The 22,146-nt window shown below is 39.5% G+C and overlaps 1 protein-coding gene across 3 annotated transcripts in view; it reads right to left on the reverse strand.

Moving 5' to 3' along the window:
* SIRT1 (sirtuin 1) overlaps positions 1-22,146 on the reverse strand; it is a 35,079-nt gene that overhangs the window by 2,800 nt on the left and 10,133 nt on the right. For 2 of the 3 annotated variants that reach the window (XM_008062307.2, XM_021714604.1), the window contains 4 exons: positions 10,344-10,491; positions 8,995-9,074; positions 7,681-7,867; positions 4,835-5,389 (listed from right to left, as the gene is read on the reverse strand). In XM_008062307.2, the coding sequence (XP_008060498.2) occupies positions 4,835-5,389; positions 7,681-7,867; positions 8,995-9,074; positions 10,344-10,491 (970 nt within the window). Of the gene's footprint in view, positions 1-4,834; positions 5,390-7,680; positions 7,868-8,994; positions 9,075-10,343; positions 10,492-11,016; positions 11,142-22,146 lie in introns of all 3 variants that reach the window. The other variant, XM_021714605.1, reaches the window with a different exon arrangement.

The following is a 22,146-nucleotide window of genomic DNA, read 5'->3' on the forward strand; positions in this document are numbered from 1 at the left end:
ACTTGCATAATAAACATTTGTATGCCTAACCCTGAATTGTACCCCACATGTTTAAAGTTAAAAAATTAAAAATAAATAAGGCTGGGTGCGGGGGCTCAAGCTTGTAATTCCAGCACTTTGGGAGGCCAAGGTGAGAGGACTGCCTTGAACTAGGGTTCAAGACCAACCTAGGCAACTTGGTGAGGTCTCATCTCTACAATATATCAAAAATAAGCCAAGCATGATAGCACGTGCCTTGTACTTCCAGCTTCTTGGAAGGCTGAGGCAGAAGGATCACCTAAGCCCAGTGGGTGGTGTCTGTGAGCATACCACTGCACTCCAGCCTGGCGACAGAGTGAAACCTCAACTCAATCAATCAATAAAAAGCAAGCAGTAAACCAGGTCCTGGGTTTAAATCTTAGCTCTGCCACTTAACTATAGCTTTGTAAACTTGTAAGGTTATCTGTGCCTCAATTTCCTCATCTAGAAAATGAAGTAATTTTCACAACCCTAAGTATAAAAAAATGTAGAGAACCATATCAATAAAGTTACTTAACCAATTATTTCAAAGAGATTTGACAAAAATACCCAACCCAGCCTACATTAGATACCTAATTCATGTTCACTAAATACAACTTCTTTTAAAGTATCTTCATTAACTTTTCGTTTAATTTTTTTCCTGCCCACTATAAACCTAAAATATTTTGTCAATAATGTCTTTCACCACATATTCAAAGTATAGTCTGGGAGCGTGTTTGAAACGTAGATTCTGAGGTCCCACCATCTACCTGCTGAATCAGAATCTTTTTTTTGTTTTTAAAGAATCCTAAACACACTCAAGTTTGAGAAGCACTGATCTAAGCACTGGACGTTAACTCTTCTTCCCACCTCTTCCCAAATTCACAGTATAAAAGTTAACCTATGAAGACAAGTAGAGTCCCCCCACTTCCTCCCCTGAAGCCATGGACCCCAGGTCAAGTACTCCTCTATAAGATGTCATCTGAATCCATGAATACTAATGAAGTTCTTAGTCCCAGCTTGGTCAAAGTAGGATCTTTAAAAATTAATGATGGAATTTTCTACCCTCAGATTCACAAGAACAAGTTCCTAACTTAACGTCTTCACATGTAATAGTTATCGCACCAGATCCCAGATTGATTCACAAAAGCCTGGTTACCACATTGGTGGGGCATGTCACTAGATACTTGGCATACCTAAGTTTCTCCCCAAAGTGGCTCTCAATTTTTTTTTTATACAGCATCATGACCCAATTCTCACTCTGACACAGCCTAGTCTGTGTGACAATTCTGACCTGAACTCACAAAATTGATTTCTCGGTCCACTACAAATTAGTGTAAAAACCACCTACCTCCCTCTATAACAACAAAATACACAATAATCATCAATTTTCTAAGATACCAGTACTTATTTGAATAGTTGGAGCAGGGAGTCAACAACTTGTATTCCAGTACTTCTAATTGGGCCATCTCCTTTGAATCACACCCATTTCGTCTTTTTTTTTTTAAAGAGAGGTCTCATTATGTTGCCTAGGCTGGACTCAAACTCCTGAGCTCAAACAATGCTCCCACCTCTGCCTCCCAAATAGCTGAGACCACAGGTGTGCGCCACCTTGCCTAGCTCAACTCTGACTTCTAAGGGGTCCTAGCATATTATTGTCCTTCACTTTTCTTTCTACAGTTTTGGCCCATGCCTCTAAACTATGTTTCGTCCTGCCCTATATCCCATGAAGAAATGAATAATCTATTTCATGGCCTGATACCCAATAACTATGTTTTTGTTGACCGCTACTTGACCTGCCATCAAGAGAGATGAAAAGTTTACCTCATCTTTACTCTCACTTCCTCCTTTTTAGCCTTGACCTGACAGAAGTGGGAACAGATGATAACTGTGGCTAAATAAAATGAGGGAACTCTAGCAGGCATTCAGCTTTAACCGCTACAATTTTACAGGGGCATTTTTGTTTTTGAATCAGGATCTCACTCTCACCCAAGCTAGAGTGCAGTGGTGAGATCATGGCTTACTAGCCTCAACTTCAAAGGCTCAGGCAATCTTTTCCCCTCAGCCTACCAAGTAGCAGGGACTACAGGTGAGCGCCACTACACCCAGCTTATTTTTTAATGTTTTGCAGAGATAAGGTCTTGCTGTGTTGCCCAGGCTGGTCTTGAACCCCGGGACTCAAGCAATCCTCCCACCTCTGCCTCCCAAAATGCTGGGCAGTGTGAACCACTTGTGCTCAGCCAATTTTATACTTTTTACACATATTATACTTTATAAATTCTCATAATTCTATGATATATATGCTATTTTAGTCCCATCTTACAGATTAAGAAACAAAATAACTGCCCAAGATGGAACTGAGACAACAAAGATCTAATTCCAAAAGCCTGTACCTTTAAGTACTTCTACATTGATATACTTGGTTTTAACCAAGTATAACACAAAAGCTACTGCTCCCGGTTTACTGTTTCTGTCAAAATGATATTCAAGTAAAGTTCCCAGTGCAAGCCTTCAGTGCACAGATATACTTTGTATATGGTAGAGATTTATATTACCTGACTAAATCAGTAAAAATTTTTCTACTACTGACTTCTGCCATTTCTGCAAACAGACACTCTATGCCTTTTCTAGTTACCTCTGGGAAGCCTTCCCCTTCTAACTTCCTACTTAAAAAGTAGTTAAGTTTTTGGGAAAACCTCCCATAACCTAATCTCCAAGCACACTCTACCTTCTAGGTAACATTTTGAACAAAACACGTTTTCTTCAGCACTAAAATATTAATGAATGGCCAGGCTTGGTAGCTCAGCCTATAATCCCAGCACTTTGGGAGGCCAAGGCGAGTGGACAGCCTGAACCCGCGGGTTCGAGACCCACCCGGGCAACTTGGTGAGACCTCGTCTCTACAATAAATCAAAAACTAGCCAGGCGTGGTAGCATGCGCCTGGAGTTCCAGCTACTTGGAAGGCTGAGGCAGAAGGATCGCTGGAGCCCAGCAGGTTGAGGTTGCGGTGGCCAGGAGTGGCCGCTGCACTCCAGTCTGGGCGACAGAGTGAGACTCCAACTCAAAAAAAAAAAAAAAGAAAAAAGTTTTTAAGCCTGCCTGCCCCCGCTTCCTCCTTTCCTCCCTCCAATAAAAGGTATTGAGATACCTTTTATTTCTCTATCTTGCCTGATTGTTCTGGCTAAGACTTCCAGAACTGAATAGGAGTGGTGAGAGTTGGCATCCTTGTCTTGTTCCAGTTTTCTGTTTTTTTTTTTTTGAGTTGGAGTCTCACTCTGTCGCCCAGAATGGCGTGCAGTGGCCGCTCCCAGGCACCGCAGCCTCGACCTGCTGGGCTTCAGCGACCCTTCCACCTCAGCCTTCCAAGTAGCCGGAACTACAGGCGCACTACCATGCCCGGCTAATTTTTTGATTTATTGTAGAGACGAGGTCTCATCAAGTTGCCTGGGTGGGCCTCGAACCCACGGGCTCAGGCAGTCCACTCGCCTCGGCCTCCCAAGGCACGGGATTACAGGCTGAGCCACGAGCCCGGCTCAAAAAAAAAAAAAAAATGTCACCTATTTTAAAAATTATATACAACATTAATCACTGTCTCCATAACTTACTACAGTGAGAGGTATGGAAAAGGCCCAAAGACTTATTCAGCTCAACTAAAACTTATTTACAGCAAATGACTGGAGCACTTAATACAGTTGTCTAAAATTTGTCAGTTTCCACCAAGTATGGTAAATAGAATGAGACTTAGCATCTTAAATTGTGCAAGACTATTACATCTAAGTGAAAGCATGGGCATGTTTTTACATTGATAAAATTAGGATTTTTACCATATATTACCTGAACTTAAATATCAATTTTCAAAAAGTTAAAAGTGATTTTACCTAGACAACACTAATTGATAAAGACTTGGCTTATATCCAAACAGGGTAAAAGCTATTCCTGATTTTCAGTGAAGAATCAAAGGTGTTTTCTACACCTATTACAGCACAGCTTTATGGTTAATAGGGCAGGCTCTGAGGACAAATAGACCTAGAATCTGATCTGGCTCTTCCACATCTTAGTGGTTGGTTACCTTGTTTTAGGAATGTAACCACTACGGTTCTCAGTTTTCCCACCCCTAGTAAAGAATAACAGTTCCTATCTCATGAAATTAAATCAATTAATGTACATAAAGAGCAGCTGACCCTCATAGTAAACACACAAATCTGTCATCACTTCTACCAGTTAAAACTCTCACGAGAAAACGGCAGCACACTCAGTATTCACCCATTCTTTAGTATTTGCCTTTCATACCTTAGAGAAACACACATACAAAACACTATTAAAAATAAGCTTTTTGGCCAGGTTCGGTGGCTCGGCCTGTAATCCCAGCCCTTTGGGAGGCCGAGGTGAGTGGATTGCCTGAGCCCGCGAGTTCGAGACCCGCCCAGGCAACTTGGCGAGCCCTCATCTCTACAATAAACCAAAAATTAGCTGGGCGTGGTAGCATGTGCCTGTAGTTTTGGCTACTTGAAAGGCTGAGGTGGAAGGATCGCTGGAGCCCAGCAGGTCGAGGCTGCGGTGGCCGGGAGCCGCCACTGCACTCCAGTCTGGGTGATGGAGTGAGACTCCAACTCAAAAAATAAAAAAATCAGCCCCCCCCCCAGTATGATATTACCAGATTTACCTTTCTCTATATAACTTAAACTATGAACTTTATTGGTTTTTCCAAACAATATCAACTATTCCACTCAGCTACATAAAGCTACCCTATCAATTAACCTGCCAAAATTGCTCATTTCTTGCAAATGTTTTGTTACGATAATTATACTCTAAAAATGGTTCAACATCCTTTCTTACCATCAAGCCGCTTACTAATCTGCTCCTTTGCAAGTCTATTGGGCCAGCACTTTCTCACTGTTTCAGCAACTGAAGTTCTTTCATTTTTCTCCTCAGTATTGGAGCCAACATTCTTCAAATCCGGATTTTCAAACTGTTCAGCAATACCGTCAACATTTCTAGAAGTCTGTACTTCCTGCGATTTTTCTTTCACACAAACTTTTGATTCAGACACATCTAAATCATTAACATTAGCTGCTTTGTCTAAAAGTGTAACAATCACTGAAGAATCTGGTGGTGAAGTTCTTTCTGGTGAACTTGAGTCTTCTGAAATATGAAGAGGTGTGGGTGGCAAATCTGACAAATGAGCCAACTCTTTTTGTGTTCGTGGAGGTTTCTCAGTGATTTCTGAAAGCTTTACAGGGTTACAGCAGAGTTTGGCATATTCACCACCTAACCTATGACATAACTCATTAATTATGACATCACAGTCTCCAAGAAGTTCTACGTCAAAATGCAGATGAGGCAAAGGTTCTCTATTAATTAATATCTGAGGCACTTCATGGGGTATGGAACCTAAAAATAGGGTGAAAAATAAGAGTTAGAAAAAAGGAAAGAGTTAAGTTAATAAAATAACAAATATGTCATGGAAAAATCTAAGAAGAGTCTGAGCTCAAAATACCAAAGGGGAAAAAAAAAAACAAACAAAAACAAAAAAAGTGCTCCACTAATACTTAAGCCATTACATTTCATCAGCTATCTGGAAAGCTGATGACCAGTTAAACATCTTGTATAAAATGTCAGATTCTACTTCTGTCACCTGGTTAACTATGAGCAATCTTCTCAGACTTTCACTCTGTACCTCAATTTCCTAGTCTGTATAACGGAGATAAACAACTTTTCCATAAGGTTGTGGTGAGGATTAAATGAGTTAGTAAGTGCATAGAAGAGTTTTTGGCACATAAATGTTATTCTACTGAAGTTAGCTCCCGGTAAAAAGAAAGTAAAAAGCCATACAAATCTATTTTGCACTATTATAAACCGCTTTGCGGTTTTAAAAAATTGTCTTTGCTTATCGTCAACACACTACTATCCCACAGAAGGTTTTTAAAAGAAAAGCTTTTGGCTGGGTGCAGTGGCTCATGCCTGTGATCCCAGCACTTTGGGAGGTGAGAGGATTGCCTGAGCCCACGGGTTTGAGACTAGCCTGGACAACGTGGTGAGACCTTGTCTCTACGATAAATCAAAACATTAGCCAGGCTTGGTGATGCGGGCCTGTAGTTCCAGCTACTTGGAAGGCTGAGGTGGAAGGATTGCCTGAGTCCAGGAGGTCAAAGCTGTGGTAGCCGTGAGCATGCCACTGGACTTCAGCCTAGGCGACAGGGTGAGACTCTGACTCAAATAAATAAATGAAAAGTTTTTAAGCAGAGAATGCCTCTAATTAGCTTTAATAAGAAAACTAAAAAATAAACAGACTTGCATGTTAAATTTTTATGTTTCATTTCATTACAAACTGTCTTACTTTTAATAGAATTGCGAAGTCTGACCCATGTTTCTTCCAACTGTTTGCCTATTGATGGCTAACGTAGGGGCTTAATTCAATTCTCTGGTCAGGGATTTGACAATGTCTCCTTTACTCCTTTCCTCCCTTATGAAAGGACACATCTGATACAAAACTGAAATCTCTCATCTTCTCCCTTAATTCCTCACTTGGAATTTTTTCACTAGAGGTGAAAAAAGTAATATGAAAATACATGCTAATGGATAGGTACAGTGGCTCTTGCCTATAATCCCAACACTTTGAGAAGCCAAGGTGAGTGTATTGCTTAAGCCCAGGAGTTCGAAACCAGCGTGGGCAACACAGCGAGATCTCATCTCTACAAAAAAATGTAAAAATTAGACAGGCGTGGTGGCACATGCCTGTAGTCCCAGCTACTCAGGAGGCTGAGATGGAAGGATCACCTGAGCCCAGGAAGTCAAGGCCGAATGAGCCATGATTGTGCTGATTGTGCCACTGCATTCCATCAGCCTGGGTGACAGAGTGAGACTCCAACTTTAAAAGAAAAAAAAAGAAAAAGAAAAAGAAAATAAATGCTGAAGAAATTTTCCTGAGATAGCAACTTAAACTGTACGTAGGCATTTTTATTCATACACCCCTGTGGATAACTAGATCAATACACCACCATTATGACATGGCTCATTGTTACTACTACAAGAATGAACCAATCATTTTGAGCCCCTAAATTCCATACTATATGAGTTTGTTACACTTCTATCAAGCTATACACTTAACTTACTGGATCTGAAATCAATAAAATTGGAAAGCTCAACAACTGTAATCTTACTAAGACTAAAACTTACTAAGACTAAAACTAAGACTAAAACTTACTAAGACATGGATTAAGGGCTATTTCATAAGTTAATTGAAGCTAACTCTTGCCGCTAAAAAGTCTAAGTTGAGCTCTTTCCCCTCTGTCTTCATTGTTCATATAAATTAAAATTTAAATGTAGCATTGTTTTGACAACCCTCTACCCCCACAGAAATGTCAGATTCACAGATCTTTACAAACAAGTAAGCAACCTAAAAGTTTAGGCCGAGCAATGGCTCACACCTATAATCCCAGCACTTTGGGAGGCCAAGGTAGGAAGATCACTTGAGCCCACGAGTTTGAGCCTAGTCAGGGAAACACACTGAATTTTTAACCCCTATTGAAAATCATCAATACATATAACAAAATAAAGTTTAGCTCCTCACCACTCTTTAAACATAATAAAATCACTAGGGTCTACTATACAGATCCAGATTTCTATATATAATCCACGGCATTATATACAGAAATGTTCTCCAAAAGCCATCAACAACTTACTTGGAATTAGTGCTACTGGTCTTACTTTCAGGGAAGACCCAATAACAATGAGGAGATCAACTTCATCTTTGTCGTATTTCATGGCTCTATGAAACTGTTCTGGTAAATTTTCACCGAAAAAGACAATCTCTGGTTTCATGATAGCAAGTGGTTCATCAGCTGGACACCTAGGACACCGTGGAACTACCTGCATGTTCCAGATTTAGGTTGAAGTGGGGAAGCAAAGGGAAAGCCCAAATTAGAAATAGTCTACATTTCCATATTTCATACTTCTAAGAATACACTTCAGAATATCAAAGAAAAAAGCTGTGGGTAAACAGCAGGGAAAACAGGATACAATCTAAACATCAAGTGTTAATAATGATGGGTAGTTTATTAACGCACAATGAAATAAATACTATGCTGTTACAATATAGAAGTACACTTGACATTCAAAAGTCCATCTCACATTAAGTGAAAAAACAATACATGTATATACACAAAATGGGACTTTTTTTTTTTTTTTTTTGAGTAGGAATCTCACTCTATCGCCCAGGCTGAAGAACAGTGGCATGCTCACGGCCACCGCAGCCTTGACCTGCTGGGCTCACGTGATCCTTCTGCCTCAGTCTTCCAAGTAGCTGGAACCACAGGCGTGTGCCACCACACCTGGTTAATTTGTTTATTACAGAAACGAGGTCTTGCCAAGTTGCCCAGGCTGGTCTCGACCACTGGGCTCAGGCAATCCTCTCGCCTTAGCCTCCCAACGTGCTGGGATTACAGGTGTGAGCCACCACGCCCGGCTAGAACTTGACCTTTTAAAAGAAATAAAAGTGTGTAAAGTAGAATGACTCCATTTCAATATACTATCCTTTCTCATAATACAATTAACCATATATACTAAACATATAGGTCATATTTCTGGATAATTTTTATTTTCTGCTACATTTTCCTATATTTTCTGGCAGTGAGCATACATGAAATGCTTTTAAAGGATTACCACAATTAATTTAAGGACCAAATCTGACAGGTACTATAAGGGAGCGGAAGGAGAAAAAAACTAACAGCAACATCTCACTTATGATCTGGTTTTTTATTTTAGGCTTAGATACTAAGAAGTTGACTTTATAATTTTAAGAGACATTTTAGAGTAATGCTTTTTACTTAAGGAATTGAAAGGTCCTTGTGTATTTCACCAAAATTCTCAATGCTAAAATTTTCTTCCTGAGGCTTTCTGTACCACATAAATACTTATAGGGGGGAAAAAAGAATATAGAGGCAAAAGAAACACATATAAGAAATGTGCGCAATTCTCAAATATGGGTAATAAGTTACCTGATTAAAAATATCTCCTCGTACAGCTTCACAGTCAACTTTATATTTACATATCAGGCAAGATGCTGTTGCAAAAGAACCTAAAAGCAACCAACATATATATGCTTTATTAAAGAAATCGTTCTGTTTCTTGAACACACCACAAAGGTTATAAAGTTTGACATCAGAAAAAGTTCTAAGTTTTTCATTTATTTTATAATTATTTCAAAGCTAGGTATATAACAGGTGGGAATTTTAAGATTTTAAGAGACACTACAGGAAAATATCGTAGATGAAGAATCAAAACTTATATATGTGTGTAAAATGGAGAGAATGCAATTCTCAGTTGCTGAGACATTGATACCTTCTAAAGCTACTCTTTTCAGTAAAACAAACCAACTCCTCCAGCGCTAAAAATCTGCAGAGCTGGAAGGTTCCAATTGTATTACCTTAGTCTATCAATTGTTTTAGAAATATTTTTAGCTATATAAGAAAATGACGGGCAGGCTCGGTGGCTCAGCTTTCAATCCCAGCACTTTGGGAGGCCGAGGCGAGTGGATTGCCTGAGCCTGTGGGTTCGAGACCATTCTGGGCAGCTTGGCAAGACCTCGTCTCCACAATTAAAAAAAAGAAAAAAAAAGAAAAGAAAGAAAAAAAAAGGAAATGGCCTGCTCATATTTCTTTTAGATTTAAAGTTTTCTATATCTTGTGCATCTCAACTATCCAATTCCTTTGGCTTTATAAATTAAAGATGTCACATTTCTTCATATATAGACAATATTACTTTTGTAAAAAGAAAACATCATTTAAAATAAATGAATTAGCTGGGCTCGGTGGCTCAGCCTGCAATCCCACGCCTTTGGGAGGCTGAGGTGAGCGGATTGCCTGAGCCCATGGGTTCAAGACCTACCTGGGCACCGAGACCTCATCTCTACAATAAATCAAAAAATCAGCTGGGCGTGGTAGTGCACGCCTGTAATTCCGGCTACTTGGAAGGCTGAGGCGGAAGGATCGCCGGAGCCCAGCAGGTCGAGGCTGCGGTGGCCGGGAGCGGCCACTGCACTCCAGTCTGGGCAACAGAGTGAGACTCCAACTCAAAATAAATAAATAAATAAAAATAAAATAAAATAAATGAATTGCATGTACCTACAACAACTTTTGGGATCCAGAAGCACATTAATAGCTGCTATTTTGTATAATTAAGTCTCAAGGCCAATTATTTGTTTTATTATTTGTGCATTCTACTTTTCTGAGGTTATCTACAATTAATCAGATAACATGATTAAATCTCCATTCCTCGATGACAGCCTGCTTTCTAATCTTAAAACTAAATTAAGAAATTTAAAAAAGTCATTCTAAAGTTTACTAACCGTGGCACTGAATTATCCTTTGGATTCCTGCAACCTGTTCCAACGTGTCTATATTCTGAGTGTAGTTACGAAGGAGTTTTCCTTCCTTATCTGATAAGGCTATGAATTTGTGACAAAGAGATGGTTGAAACTGCCCAGGATATATTTCCTATATAATGCAAAAGACAGAAAAAGTTTATATTAATACAATAAACATAACAGATGTCATATGTTTAGTTTTAACAAAAAACTACCAATGACAATCCCCTATGTATAATTTTAAAAACGAAATATATGAGCATTTTAAAGCATCTAGATGGATGTACACACACCTACCAAAGTACTGTTGCTGTAATATGTACAAAACTCAGCAATTAGTGAAATTGGCCCCCTGAAGAAAACAACGATAAAGTCAGCCCATAAATACCTCTAACAAATGTTAGTAGATATTTTTAATAGAAGTCAGAAGTAATACACACTGTAGGATATCTAATTTTTGTTGGCTGCAAATTCAGATTTTTTAAAGCAAAAATGGGAATAGTTTAAACTGAAATTACAGATATCAAAGGTAGGGTGACTTTTTAATTTAGAAAAGGCACTGTCAATATAAGAATATTAAAAAAATTTTTTGATTCATCATTCATTAGAAATATCAACCTGTTGGAAGTTTAAAGCTAAAGTTTTAATTCCTTACCAAAATTGTTTTCCTTCCACTGCACAGGCACATACTGGTATAGTATAGAGTTGCTCATGAATGCTGAGTTGCTGGATTTTGTGTGTGTGTTTTTCCCCCCAAATAATGCTTCAATGCTGTTTCTTCTTTAAAAACAAAGAATTCAGATATACACATGGCAAAAAGATCAGAGAAAAAGTATCAATTTTGATCCTCCCAACTTTTGACAGTGTTTTTATTAAATTTCATTCACTAAGTGACTATGGCAAAGGAAGTTTTTTCTCTACTTTTTCCTTTAAAGTAGCAGTGCTATCATCTACTAACTTCCTTACCATTCATTACAGGCTCTAACTTCTCCTAATTCTAACAAAAAACTAGAAACAACCGTTTGTCCATCAATAGGAAACTGGTTGTATAAATATGGTGTATCCATAATAGTAGAGTATGCAGCCATTAAAAAGAATGAGGGAGATCTAGATGCACTGATTTAGAAAATGGTCCATGACATAAGTGAAAAAAACCAAACTTGTCACCAGTATGTATAGTTTATTTTGTTACTAAGCAAAAGAGATATTGCACATGTACATAAGTATGTCCATATAAACAATTAAGTCAGGAAGGATATAGGCTGTAAGCAGAGGTGGGAGAACTTTTACTTCTGACATTAAACAAAGAAGTTTTATAAAATGATTAGAGACTAGACTTTACTTTTTACCTATTTAATATTTCAAACTTAAAAAAAAAGCTACCAAACTTCTAGATTATACCACCCAAGAGTCTAGATAAAATCTCATAATTAGCTAATCCTAAAAACAAAAAAAAACTTGAAAAAAGCTAATCCCATAACAGCTATCATGTACATGTCCACATGCTGCTAAAAATCTATTATGTAAAACTTAAGAAATGTTGCCTTACACTTAAAACGTTTATCATAAATAGGCCAAGCACGGGGTTCATGTGTGTAATCCCAGCATTTTGGGAAGCCAAGGAGCGGGGACTGCTTGAGCCCAGGAGCTTAAGACCAACCTGGGCAAGATAGCAAGACCTTGTTCTCTACAAAAAATTAAAATTAAAAAAATTAGCCAGGTGCCTCTATGGTTCCAGCTACTCAGGAGGCTGAGGAGGAAGGCTTGCCTGAGCCCAGGGGGTCGAGGTTGTGGTGAGATGCTGCCACTGCTCTCCAACCTGAGCAACAGTGAGAACCCAACTCAAAAAAGAAGAAAGAAAAAAATATTTATCACACATCAACTTAATAACTTTGCAATTTAAGAAACAGTGCATAACAGGAAAAAGTAGCAAGGGAAAAACTCACTAAAGTCAATGTTTATTGACAATCAAAAGCAACATTTATGTTTTGAAAAATTGAGTTGTGGTCATTGTTTTCTACTGATATCGTTAAAACCCAAGCAAAGTACAAGATAGGGAGCAGGAGAGAAGAAAAAATGTGCAGTGCCTGCTTATTAGGGTCTATTTAAATACATTTCCATGGTAAAGAGATATAGATCCTAGGTAAATAGCATTCTGTACAAACCTATGGGAGTCAGGCAAATATCAGCTAACCTGATGACAATTTCTCCCCTGATCACTTTTGGTCTATCAATCATACTTTTCATTTACTACTCTATACCAGACTATTTCTTTCAGACTCTGAAACTACTTTGTAATAGCAAAGTCAAATAAAAGGTTTCTTGAGATAAAAAAAGAAAAATTGAAGCTGTAATATACCAACCACTGTTTTCTTCCCTAGGATGCTCTGTTTTGGTACATTTACATTCAGGAGATTAAACATCAGAGTATCTTTTTTTTTTTTTTTTTGAGTTGGAGTCTCACTCTGTCACCCATACTGGAGTGCAGTGGCGGCTCCCAGCCACCGCAGCCTCGACCTGCTGGGCTCCGGCAATCCTTCCGCCTCAGCCTTCCAAGTAGCCGGAATTACAGGCATGTGCTACCACGCCAGGCTGATTTTTTGATTTTATTGTAGAGATGACGTCTCGCTGCCCAGGCGGGTCTCGAACCCACGGGCTCATGCAATCCACTCACCTCAGCCTCCCAAAGGCGCAGGATTACAGGCTGAGCCACCCAGCCCGGCTCAGAGTATCTGTTTTTAAAAAAAGTTACTTATTTATTTTTTTGAGTTGGAGTCTCACTCCATTGCCCAGGCTGAAGTACAGTGGCACACTCATAGCCACTGCAGCTTTAACCTGCTGGGCTCAGGTGATCCTTCTGCCTCAGCCTTCCAAATCAGAAATACAGGCGTGCACTACCAACATCATAGTATCTTATTAAAGCTCCTTCTGGAAATAGCTTTAGAGTATCTTAAGATCTAAAGTAGTAAGGAAAGTGCTAACAGCAAGCCAAACACAAAGAAAAAAAGCAAGGACTAACTCCAGGGCATGGTCAGAGTTACCAAGTACTAAGATTCCACCCTCCTCTGTGTGCCTTAACCCCTTCCATACAGCCTCTTGTTAAAGGGGACAATAAGAAACACACAGATGCACTGAACACTAGATTGAGCTCTACACTCCAACTTCCCTTTGTATTCAACCTGTAACTGCTCAAGGTAGTTTAGCCTTTAAAGTTACAAATAAATTCCTGTAGTTGATGATAACTTCTGAGGGACTTCTTAAAATTTTATCTTACAAGGCTACATTTTAGGTGTGAGAATCTGATCATTTGAGTCTGCATGATTTGAATCTTAACTTTGACTATTTTCTGTTAAGTATGAAGCAGACCATGTCTGAATTATTAGATTGAAGCACAATGTTCAAACTAAGGGATATAATCTGAAATAATGAAAAAAATTACTCTAGAAGGACTATTTTAAACTATAAACCACTCCTAAGATAGGCTCTTAACATAAACAGTTTGCTGAAAACCAAATGGCTGAGGACAGAACTTAATTCTTCCATGATGGAAGTGTGACATGCTAGCCCTGTTCTAAGCAAGACAGGCCATCCCAGATCTGAACATCCTAAAGCTTTTAAGGAACCTATCTTGAAGGCAGGACCTTTTTGTTATTTTCATAGGGATCCTCATGGATTAAGAGTGGAAGTAGAGCTAGGGTCAAAGGCTCGAAACACTCTAAAATCAAGGTGCTTCCACATAGCTGCCTGGAAACATGTATATGTTCTAGGAACTGGCCACAGGCAACCATTGTGCTCAAAACTGAAGCTCAGAACGTTTCTGTTATAGTAAAAGTGTTATATAATGCAAAAAGAATGGTTTTCCTCCAGAGATGCCATCAACTTTGTTCTTCCCCATATTTCTCGCAATATGAATAAAAGACCCAAAGACAGGGATATAAATGCAGCCCCTTTAAACTAAAAAACTTGGTTTGTGGTGGCACAAGTATGTAGTTACAGCTTCTCAGGAGCCTGAAGCAGGAGGCCCAGGAGTTCAAGGATGCAGTGAGCCATGATAGCACCACTACACTTCAGCCTGAGTGACAGAGTAAGCCCCTTTCTCAAAACAAAGCAAACTTAAAAGATGCTGTTTTCCCTATTAATAGTCTTAAAAGTGCCTTCAAAAAAAAAAACAAAACACCAGCTGGACATGGTGGCTCATGACTGTAATCCCAGTACTTCGAGAGGCTGAAGTGAGAGGACTGCCTGAGCCCATGGGTTCAAGACTACTAGCCTGGGCAACTTGGTGAGACCTCATCTCTACAATAAATCAAAAAATTAGCCAGGCATGGTGGTGCGTGCCTGTAGTTCTAGCTACTTGGAAGACTGAGGCGGAAGGATCACCTGAGCCCAGCAGGTCAAGGCTGCAGTGGCCATTAATGTGCCTCTGCACTCCATCTTGGGCAACAGAGTGAAACTCCAACTCAAAAAAAAAACAAAACCATGTCAAAAGAAAAAAAAACCACCTAGATTCCTATTAACAGATTAATTAAATACAATACACTGTGGTACAATTATAAAATAGAAAACTATGCAGCCTTCTTTTAAAAATGAGGTATATGCCACTGGGTGCGGTGGCTCACGCCTGTAATCCCAGCAATTTGTGTGAGGCCAGCCTTAGCAACATGTCGAGATCTCATCTCTACAATATATCCAAAAAAAATTAGCTGGGCAAGGTGGCACATGCCTGTAGTTTCAGCTACATGGAAGGCTGAAGCGGAAGGATCGCCTGAGCCCAGCAGGTTGAGGCTGTGGAAGCCGTGAGTGTGCCACTGCACTCCAGCCTGGGCGAAAGAGTCCAACTCAAAAAAAAAAAAAGAGAGGTATATCTGTTAAGTACCATTACGAAACTATTCCCAAGAATATTAAATGGTGAAAAAAGCAAGGTGGAAAACAAGGTGTTTAATTCTCTTCATAACCATCTTTTGAGTACTTATTTAACAATTATGTTAACATCCTCCCCAACTCCAACCCAGATCTTTTTTTTTCCTGGAAGGATACTCAAGAAAAAGTTTTACCGTGGTAGACTTTGAGAATGGATATTAAGAGTAGGGGAGACTGAAGGAAGAGGCTGACTAACACTGTAAGTTTTGTACTGCTTGAATCTATTTTTAAACTAGTAAAGACATCTCGCCATGTTGCCCAAGATGGTCTCGAACTCCTAAGCTCAGGCAATCCTCTCGCCTTGGCCTCCCAAAGTGCTGGGATTATAAGCACGAGCCACCACACGTGGCCAGATTTTTCATACACTTCTTTTCATGAGGTGGAGTCTCACTCTGTCACTCAGGCTGGAGTGCAGTGGCACGCTCACGGCCACTGCAGCCTCGACCTGCTGGACTCAGGTGATCCTTCCACCTCAGCATTCCAAGTAGCTGGAACTACAGGCACATGCCACTGTGTCTGGCTAATTTCTTGATTTATTGTAGAGATGAGGTCTCGCCAAGTTACCCAGGCTAGTCTCAAACCTGTGAGGTTAGGTAATCCTCTCACCTCAGCCTCCCAAAGTGCTAGGATTATAGGGATGAGCCACCATGCCCAGTCTTCTCATACACTTCTAATGGGAGTATGTTTTATTTCAACCTTTCTAGGTTGCAATAAGGCAAACATATCAGAAGCCTTAAAGAAAAACTGAACTAACAATTTCACTTTCAGGAATTTATTCTAAGAATGTTGTCTTCCACTTTTTGGAGATGTACCAAAAAAGGACAACTGTAGCAATACAATCTGTACATCCAAAATGTACAATTGTGAGATTAATTACAAACACTATGTGAAAACTATATGACCATTAAAAAGGATTCAAGTGTCTCACAGAAAGAAAAGTTCTGTTATATAACATAGAGAATACTACAAGTTCAAAGTAATAAAGAGTTGAAGTGGTTTTTTTTTTTTTTTTTTTTGAGACAGGGTCCTTCCTATCACCCAGGCTAGAGCAGAGTACAGTGATGTTATCATAGCTCACTGCAGCCTTGGAATTCCTGGGCAAGTAGTCCTCCTTCTTCAGCCTCCTAAATATCTGAAACTACAGGAATTTACCACCACACCTGGCAAGAGCCAAGTTTTATGATAAAAGCGTAATACACATCCAGCTTTAATATTATACTTAAATTCATACATGTGACTGTATACATAATCGCAGTAACATATTATCTTCAGGCGAATAGGGCTGTGGCTACTTTTTCTTTTTGCCTACATTCTTTGATTTTTTTTTTTTTGAGTCAGGTTCTTACTCTGTTGTCTTGGCTGGAGTGCAGTGGCACATTCACAGTTCACCACAGCCTCAACCTCCTGGGCTCAGGTGATTCTTTTGCCTCAGTCTCCCAAGTAGCTAGGATTAGAAGCACATGCCGCCATGCCTGGTTAATATCTTATATTTTTTGTAGAGGTGAGGCCTCACTATATTGCTCTGACTGGTCTTGAACTCCTGGTCTCAAGTGATCCTCCCGCCTCAGTCTATCAAAGTGTTGGGATTACAGGTATGACCCACTGCACCGGGACTTTTTTGATTTTTTAAATAATGAGCTTACAAGAGAGAGACAAAAAAAATCCAGAATTATCTTTTGAAGGACAGGTCCCTTGTAGTACACTCGAAATTTGTTCCTCTGGATCAAACCAAAGTCTTTATCTGGAAATTTTGAGAGGTTGCATTACAGAGAAAAAAACATCCTGAGTTACAGCAAACTGGTCACCGGTTCCACCATGACAATGTACCTGCCCACACCATGCTGAGTGTTCAGCAGTTTTTGACCAAAAACAGCATGAGCTCCATGCCCCACCATCCCTATTCACTGGATCTTGCACCAAGCTACTTTTTTTGTTGTTTGTTTTCCCAGATGAAAAAGTCTTCAAAGAAACATTTTGCTGATATGGAAGAGGTGAAACAAAAAACAGCAGAAGCACTAAAAGTCATGGCAATTGATCAATTAAAACTATTTTGAGGCCACTGCCTTACTAGACTCTGGTGTGGCTATGTGTTCTTTGAGCTATGGCTGTTGCCATGCTTCCTGGCTTTGGCTTCCTTCCCTACCTTGAGGAGATGAATCTCCTCTTTCTTTCTCTCTCTCTAATTTACTTTTTAAATAAACTATATTTTCTAATCTAACTTCTGTGCAATTCTTTGTATCTTCTAGGCAGCACCAGATCACACAACAGACACCTACACCCCCCTCCAGGCCTTACTTAACATTCTGGAGGCCCAATGGGAGCGTGACCTAACACAGTTCTATCTGTTTTTAAAAACAAGTAATGCACTCAACTTATTTTCCAGTCAAATCAAAAGCTTTACCAGTTGAAAATTATTATTTAGTAACCTTCCCCCCAGTATTTTAGTTTCTTTGAACGAACCCCTTTACATATAGTCAGTCAACTATTTGAAAAGAATTATTCTAATCAATCAACATACATTTTAACAAGTTTATAAATCATATATATATACACACACACACATAAAACACTATATGTTTTAAATTTTTGCTTTACTCAATAAATTGATTTTTGAAAGTAAATCTGTTTTGAGTACTGGAAAAAGTGTCTCGATAGGTGTATTGCATCAAACTGAGAGTACTCTGAAAGTAATTGAAGTTTAAACATGTAAGAATAAATACAAAATTTTTTATAAATAAATTCGTTTTTTGGATTCCCCCCATTCAAAAACTCTTTATAGCTACATAATCTGGTATGCTTGTACATTATCAATAAAATAATTTTTTGACTATAAAGGTACATTTTTGGAATTATGCTCCTATTCAGTTCATACTTCTCCCTCTACCTTTCTTGGATTTTAATCACTTTAGGGAGAGAACTATCACTGAATTTAGTACAGGACAGCAACTAACTCTTTGAATACAGTTCTTTAAAATAAATTACTTGGCTGGACTCGGTGGCTCAGTCTGTAATCCCAGCACTTTGGGAAGCTGAGGCAAGTGGACTGCCTGAGCCCACATGTTTGAGACCCACACAGGCAACTTGGCAAGACCGCGTCTCTACAATAAATCAAAAATTAGCCAGGCGTGGTAGCGCACGCCTGTAGTTCAGATACTTGGAAGGCTGAGGCGGAAGGATCGCCGGAGTCCAGCAGGTCGAGGCTGCAGGGGCCGGGAATGTGCCACTGCACTCCAGTCTGGGCAACAGACTGAGACTCCAACTCAAAAAGATAAATAAATAAATAATAAATTACTTTATACATTCAGTTTCATCTTCACTTAAATACATCATTAATTTTTTTTGAGTCAAAGTCTCACCCTGTCACCCAGGCTGGAGTGCAGAGTAGCACACTCACCTGCTGGGCTCAGGCAATCCTTTCACCTCAGTCTTCCAAATAGCTGAACTATAGGTGTGTGCCACCATGCCCGGCTAATTTTCTGATTTATTGTAGAAATGAGGTCTCAACAAGTTGCCCGGGTTGGTCTGGAATACCTGGGCTCAGGCAATCAATCCTCTCACCTCTGCCTTCCAGAATGCTGGGATTACAGGTGTGAGTAAACCGCACCAGCACCACTTAATTGTATCCTCAATTAATGAATTATTTCAGGCTTCTGAGAACCACAACCACAACTTACTACATTTAAATCCTTATTATGCAAAAGGATAATTTAAATCCTTATTATGCAAAAGGATAAGAACATGGTTTAGAACATAGCTATATAGCTGTAAAACCACCCTTAACTGTTCTTCTTGTACAAACAAATCCAAAGTGGTACCATAGCTAGGCATACTGTAATACACTGGTGCCAAGTGAGCAATTTGTCAAAGGGACATTTAGTCATGTCTGAGGAAATTTTTGATGGTCAGGACTGGAGGTAGGGATGCTAAAAGTATTTAGTGGGTGAAGCCTAGGAATGCTCTAAACATCTTAGAAAGCATAGAAAAGCTTCCCACAGAAAAGAAATAACTAGCCCAAAACATCAATAGTGCCAACTTGAAAAAACCACTCTAACAGACCAGTAACTTCTTTAACATACCTCTCCATCACTTGGAATTTCCAGTCTAAAGGAAACCTAAGTTTCTTCTCAGTAATTATATACAATCAATGGTGTAACATATGGTACAGAAATGCTCTCTTTCCTTCTGAAATGCCTAAATTTCACCAGTATTCCTCTTTCCTTGGCTTCATTTTAAACTTTTCTCATAATTAGCAAAAACCATAAGCCATAGCTTCTACCTAGTAAAACAACTCAAAAGTTTAGATTATTTTGAGAATAATTTTTGAGTCATTTAGAAATTTAGTAAAACATGATGACAATATTTACATACCCTTCCCATCCTCCAGTTTTGGATGCTATCCTGCATTCTTTGTCCTTACTTATTTTTCCTTAAGCTTCTTCCTAGTTATTAATGTTTAGATTCAAACTAATTCATATCATCTCTCCTACCTACTACTTTTAAATACTACTTGGGCAACTAGAAGCTTTCATTTGAGTCAGTTCCTAATGTAAAAATTAAAAAGACAAAGAATTATATATGCCCAACAATTATAAAGGTTTATTTAGTGCTTACAGTAAATGAAAACCTAGAAATCAAGCAAAGTCAAATTTATATAAACTGATTAGAAGTTGTACTTTACAGGTGGACTGAATTTAATTTCTTTTAGTTTATTAATTTAAAAAAATGTTTTTTTTTTGAGTTGGAGTCTCACTCTGTCGTCCAGACTGGAGTGCAGTGGCATGCTTCCAGCCACTGCAGCCTCGACCTGCTGGGCTCCAGCGATCCTTCCACCTCAGCTTTCCAAGTAGCTGGAACTACAACAGGCGCACGCGCTATCATGCCTGGCTAGTTTTTTGATTTATTGTAGAAATGAGGTCTTGCCAAGTTGCCCAGGCGGGTCTCGAACCCATGGGCTCAAGCAATCCACGCACCTCGGCCTCCCAAAGCACAGGATTACAGGCTGAGCCACTGAGCCTGGACAAAAATGCATATTTTAAATTTTTTTTTTTTTTTTTTTTTTTTTTTAAGTTGGGAGTCTCACTCTGTTGCCCAGACTGGAGTGCAGTGGCTGCTCCCAGCCACTGCAGCCTCGACCTGCTGGGCTCCGGCGATCCTTCTGCCTCGGCCTTCCAACTAGCTGGAACTACAAGCATATGCTACCACGCCCAGCTAATTTTTTGATTTATTGTAGAGATGAGGTCTCACCAAGTTGCCCAGGCGTCTTGAACCCGCGGGCTCAGGCAATCCACGCACCTTAGCCTCTCAAGGTGTGGGATTACAGGCTGAGCCACTGAGCTTGGCTTATTTTAAAATTTTATAGACAAGTGAAAAACCCTGACCACACCCCTCGCAACCTTTTCTCCTTCCAGGTATTATAAACCTGTACATAGTGGTTAAGAACCACTGTAACAAGGGGCAGGACCAGCAGTAGTGGGAAACTGCCAGGGGAGGGGAACACGCTTCATTAACCAGGGTACCTGTAAAATGAACAATTGCATACCTAACCCTAAATTGTACCCCACATCTTTAAAATATAAAATTAAGAAAAAAAGAAAATAAATAAATTACATACTAACAATTAAAAAAAAAAAAGAACCACTGCAACACACTGGCCAGGCATGATGGCTCATGCCTTAGCACTTTGGGAGGCTGAGGTGGGAGGATTGCGTGAGGCCAGGAGTTCAAGACCAGCCTGGGCAATAGGAAGACCCCAACTCTACAAAAAAATCAGAAAAACTAGCCAAACATGATGGTGTGAGTCTATGGTCCTATCTACTCAGGAGACGGAGGCAGAAAAATCGTCTGAGCCCAGGAGGTCAAGGCTGCAGTGAGCCATGATTGTGCCACTGCACTCCAGCCTGGGTGAGAGAGCCCTACTCCAAAAAAACAAAAAACATAACCTGTAACACACCAACAATGTGTCATTTGTATTATAATTCACACATTTTAATTTCTCTTATGCACTGTCTAGATTTCTATAAAATTAATTTTTAAAATTCTTAGGATTTGTCTTTTTGAGGGTAATTATGAATTGCCCCTACAGATTCTTACATGACTAAAAATGCATACCTAGTTTATACATTAGATAGCTAAGATTACAATTCTTATCTTGTTATTTCTATTCTCACTTGCCACACTATTACCAAGTGCATTTTATAGAAATACATAAAAATTTGCTACCAAAAGTGTAGAACTCTAAATTTTAGCTATTTAATTGCACCTTATTATAACTATTAGGCAAAATAGTTATCTACTTAAATAAGAGCTTCATTAGGTTAGTGAAAAAAGCTGACAAAAAATTAGTGTTGGCAACATGCTTTTCCTCAAAGTAGAATTTGCAGCAAAAATCTTGTAAGCATTATATAAATGTACCAGTGAGTCAAGTTTCTATAATCAGGTATGAGACCAAAGTAATTTCTTGCTACTTGCTGGTCTTTTAGAAGTGTCAGCTGGGCACAGTGGCTCATGCCTATAATCCCAGCACTTTGGGAAGTAGAGGTTGAGAGGACTGCCTGAACCCCTGGCTTTGAGACCAGCCTGGGCAACTTGGCAAGACCTCCTTTCTACAATACATCAAAAAATTAGCTGGGCATGGTGGTGCGCACTTGTTGTTTCAGCTACTTGGAAGGCTGAGGTGGAAAGATCACCTGAGCCCAGCAAGTCAAAGCTGCAGTGGCTGAGACTCTGACTCAAAAAAAAAGTAAATTTAAAAAAAAAAAAAGTGTCAGCCGGACTCGGTGGCTCAGCCTGTAATCCCACGCCTTTGGGAGGCTGAGGTGAGTGGATTGCCTGAGCCCGCGGGTTTGAGACCCACCTGGGCAGCGAG

Source organism: Carlito syrichta, unplaced genomic scaffold (genome assembly GCF_000164805.1).
Source record: "Carlito syrichta isolate Samal-C Ts95f unplaced genomic scaffold, Tarsius_syrichta-2.0.1 Scaffold305686, whole genome shotgun sequence".
Classification (NCBI taxonomy): domain Eukaryota; kingdom Metazoa; phylum Chordata; class Mammalia; order Primates; family Tarsiidae; genus Carlito; species Carlito syrichta.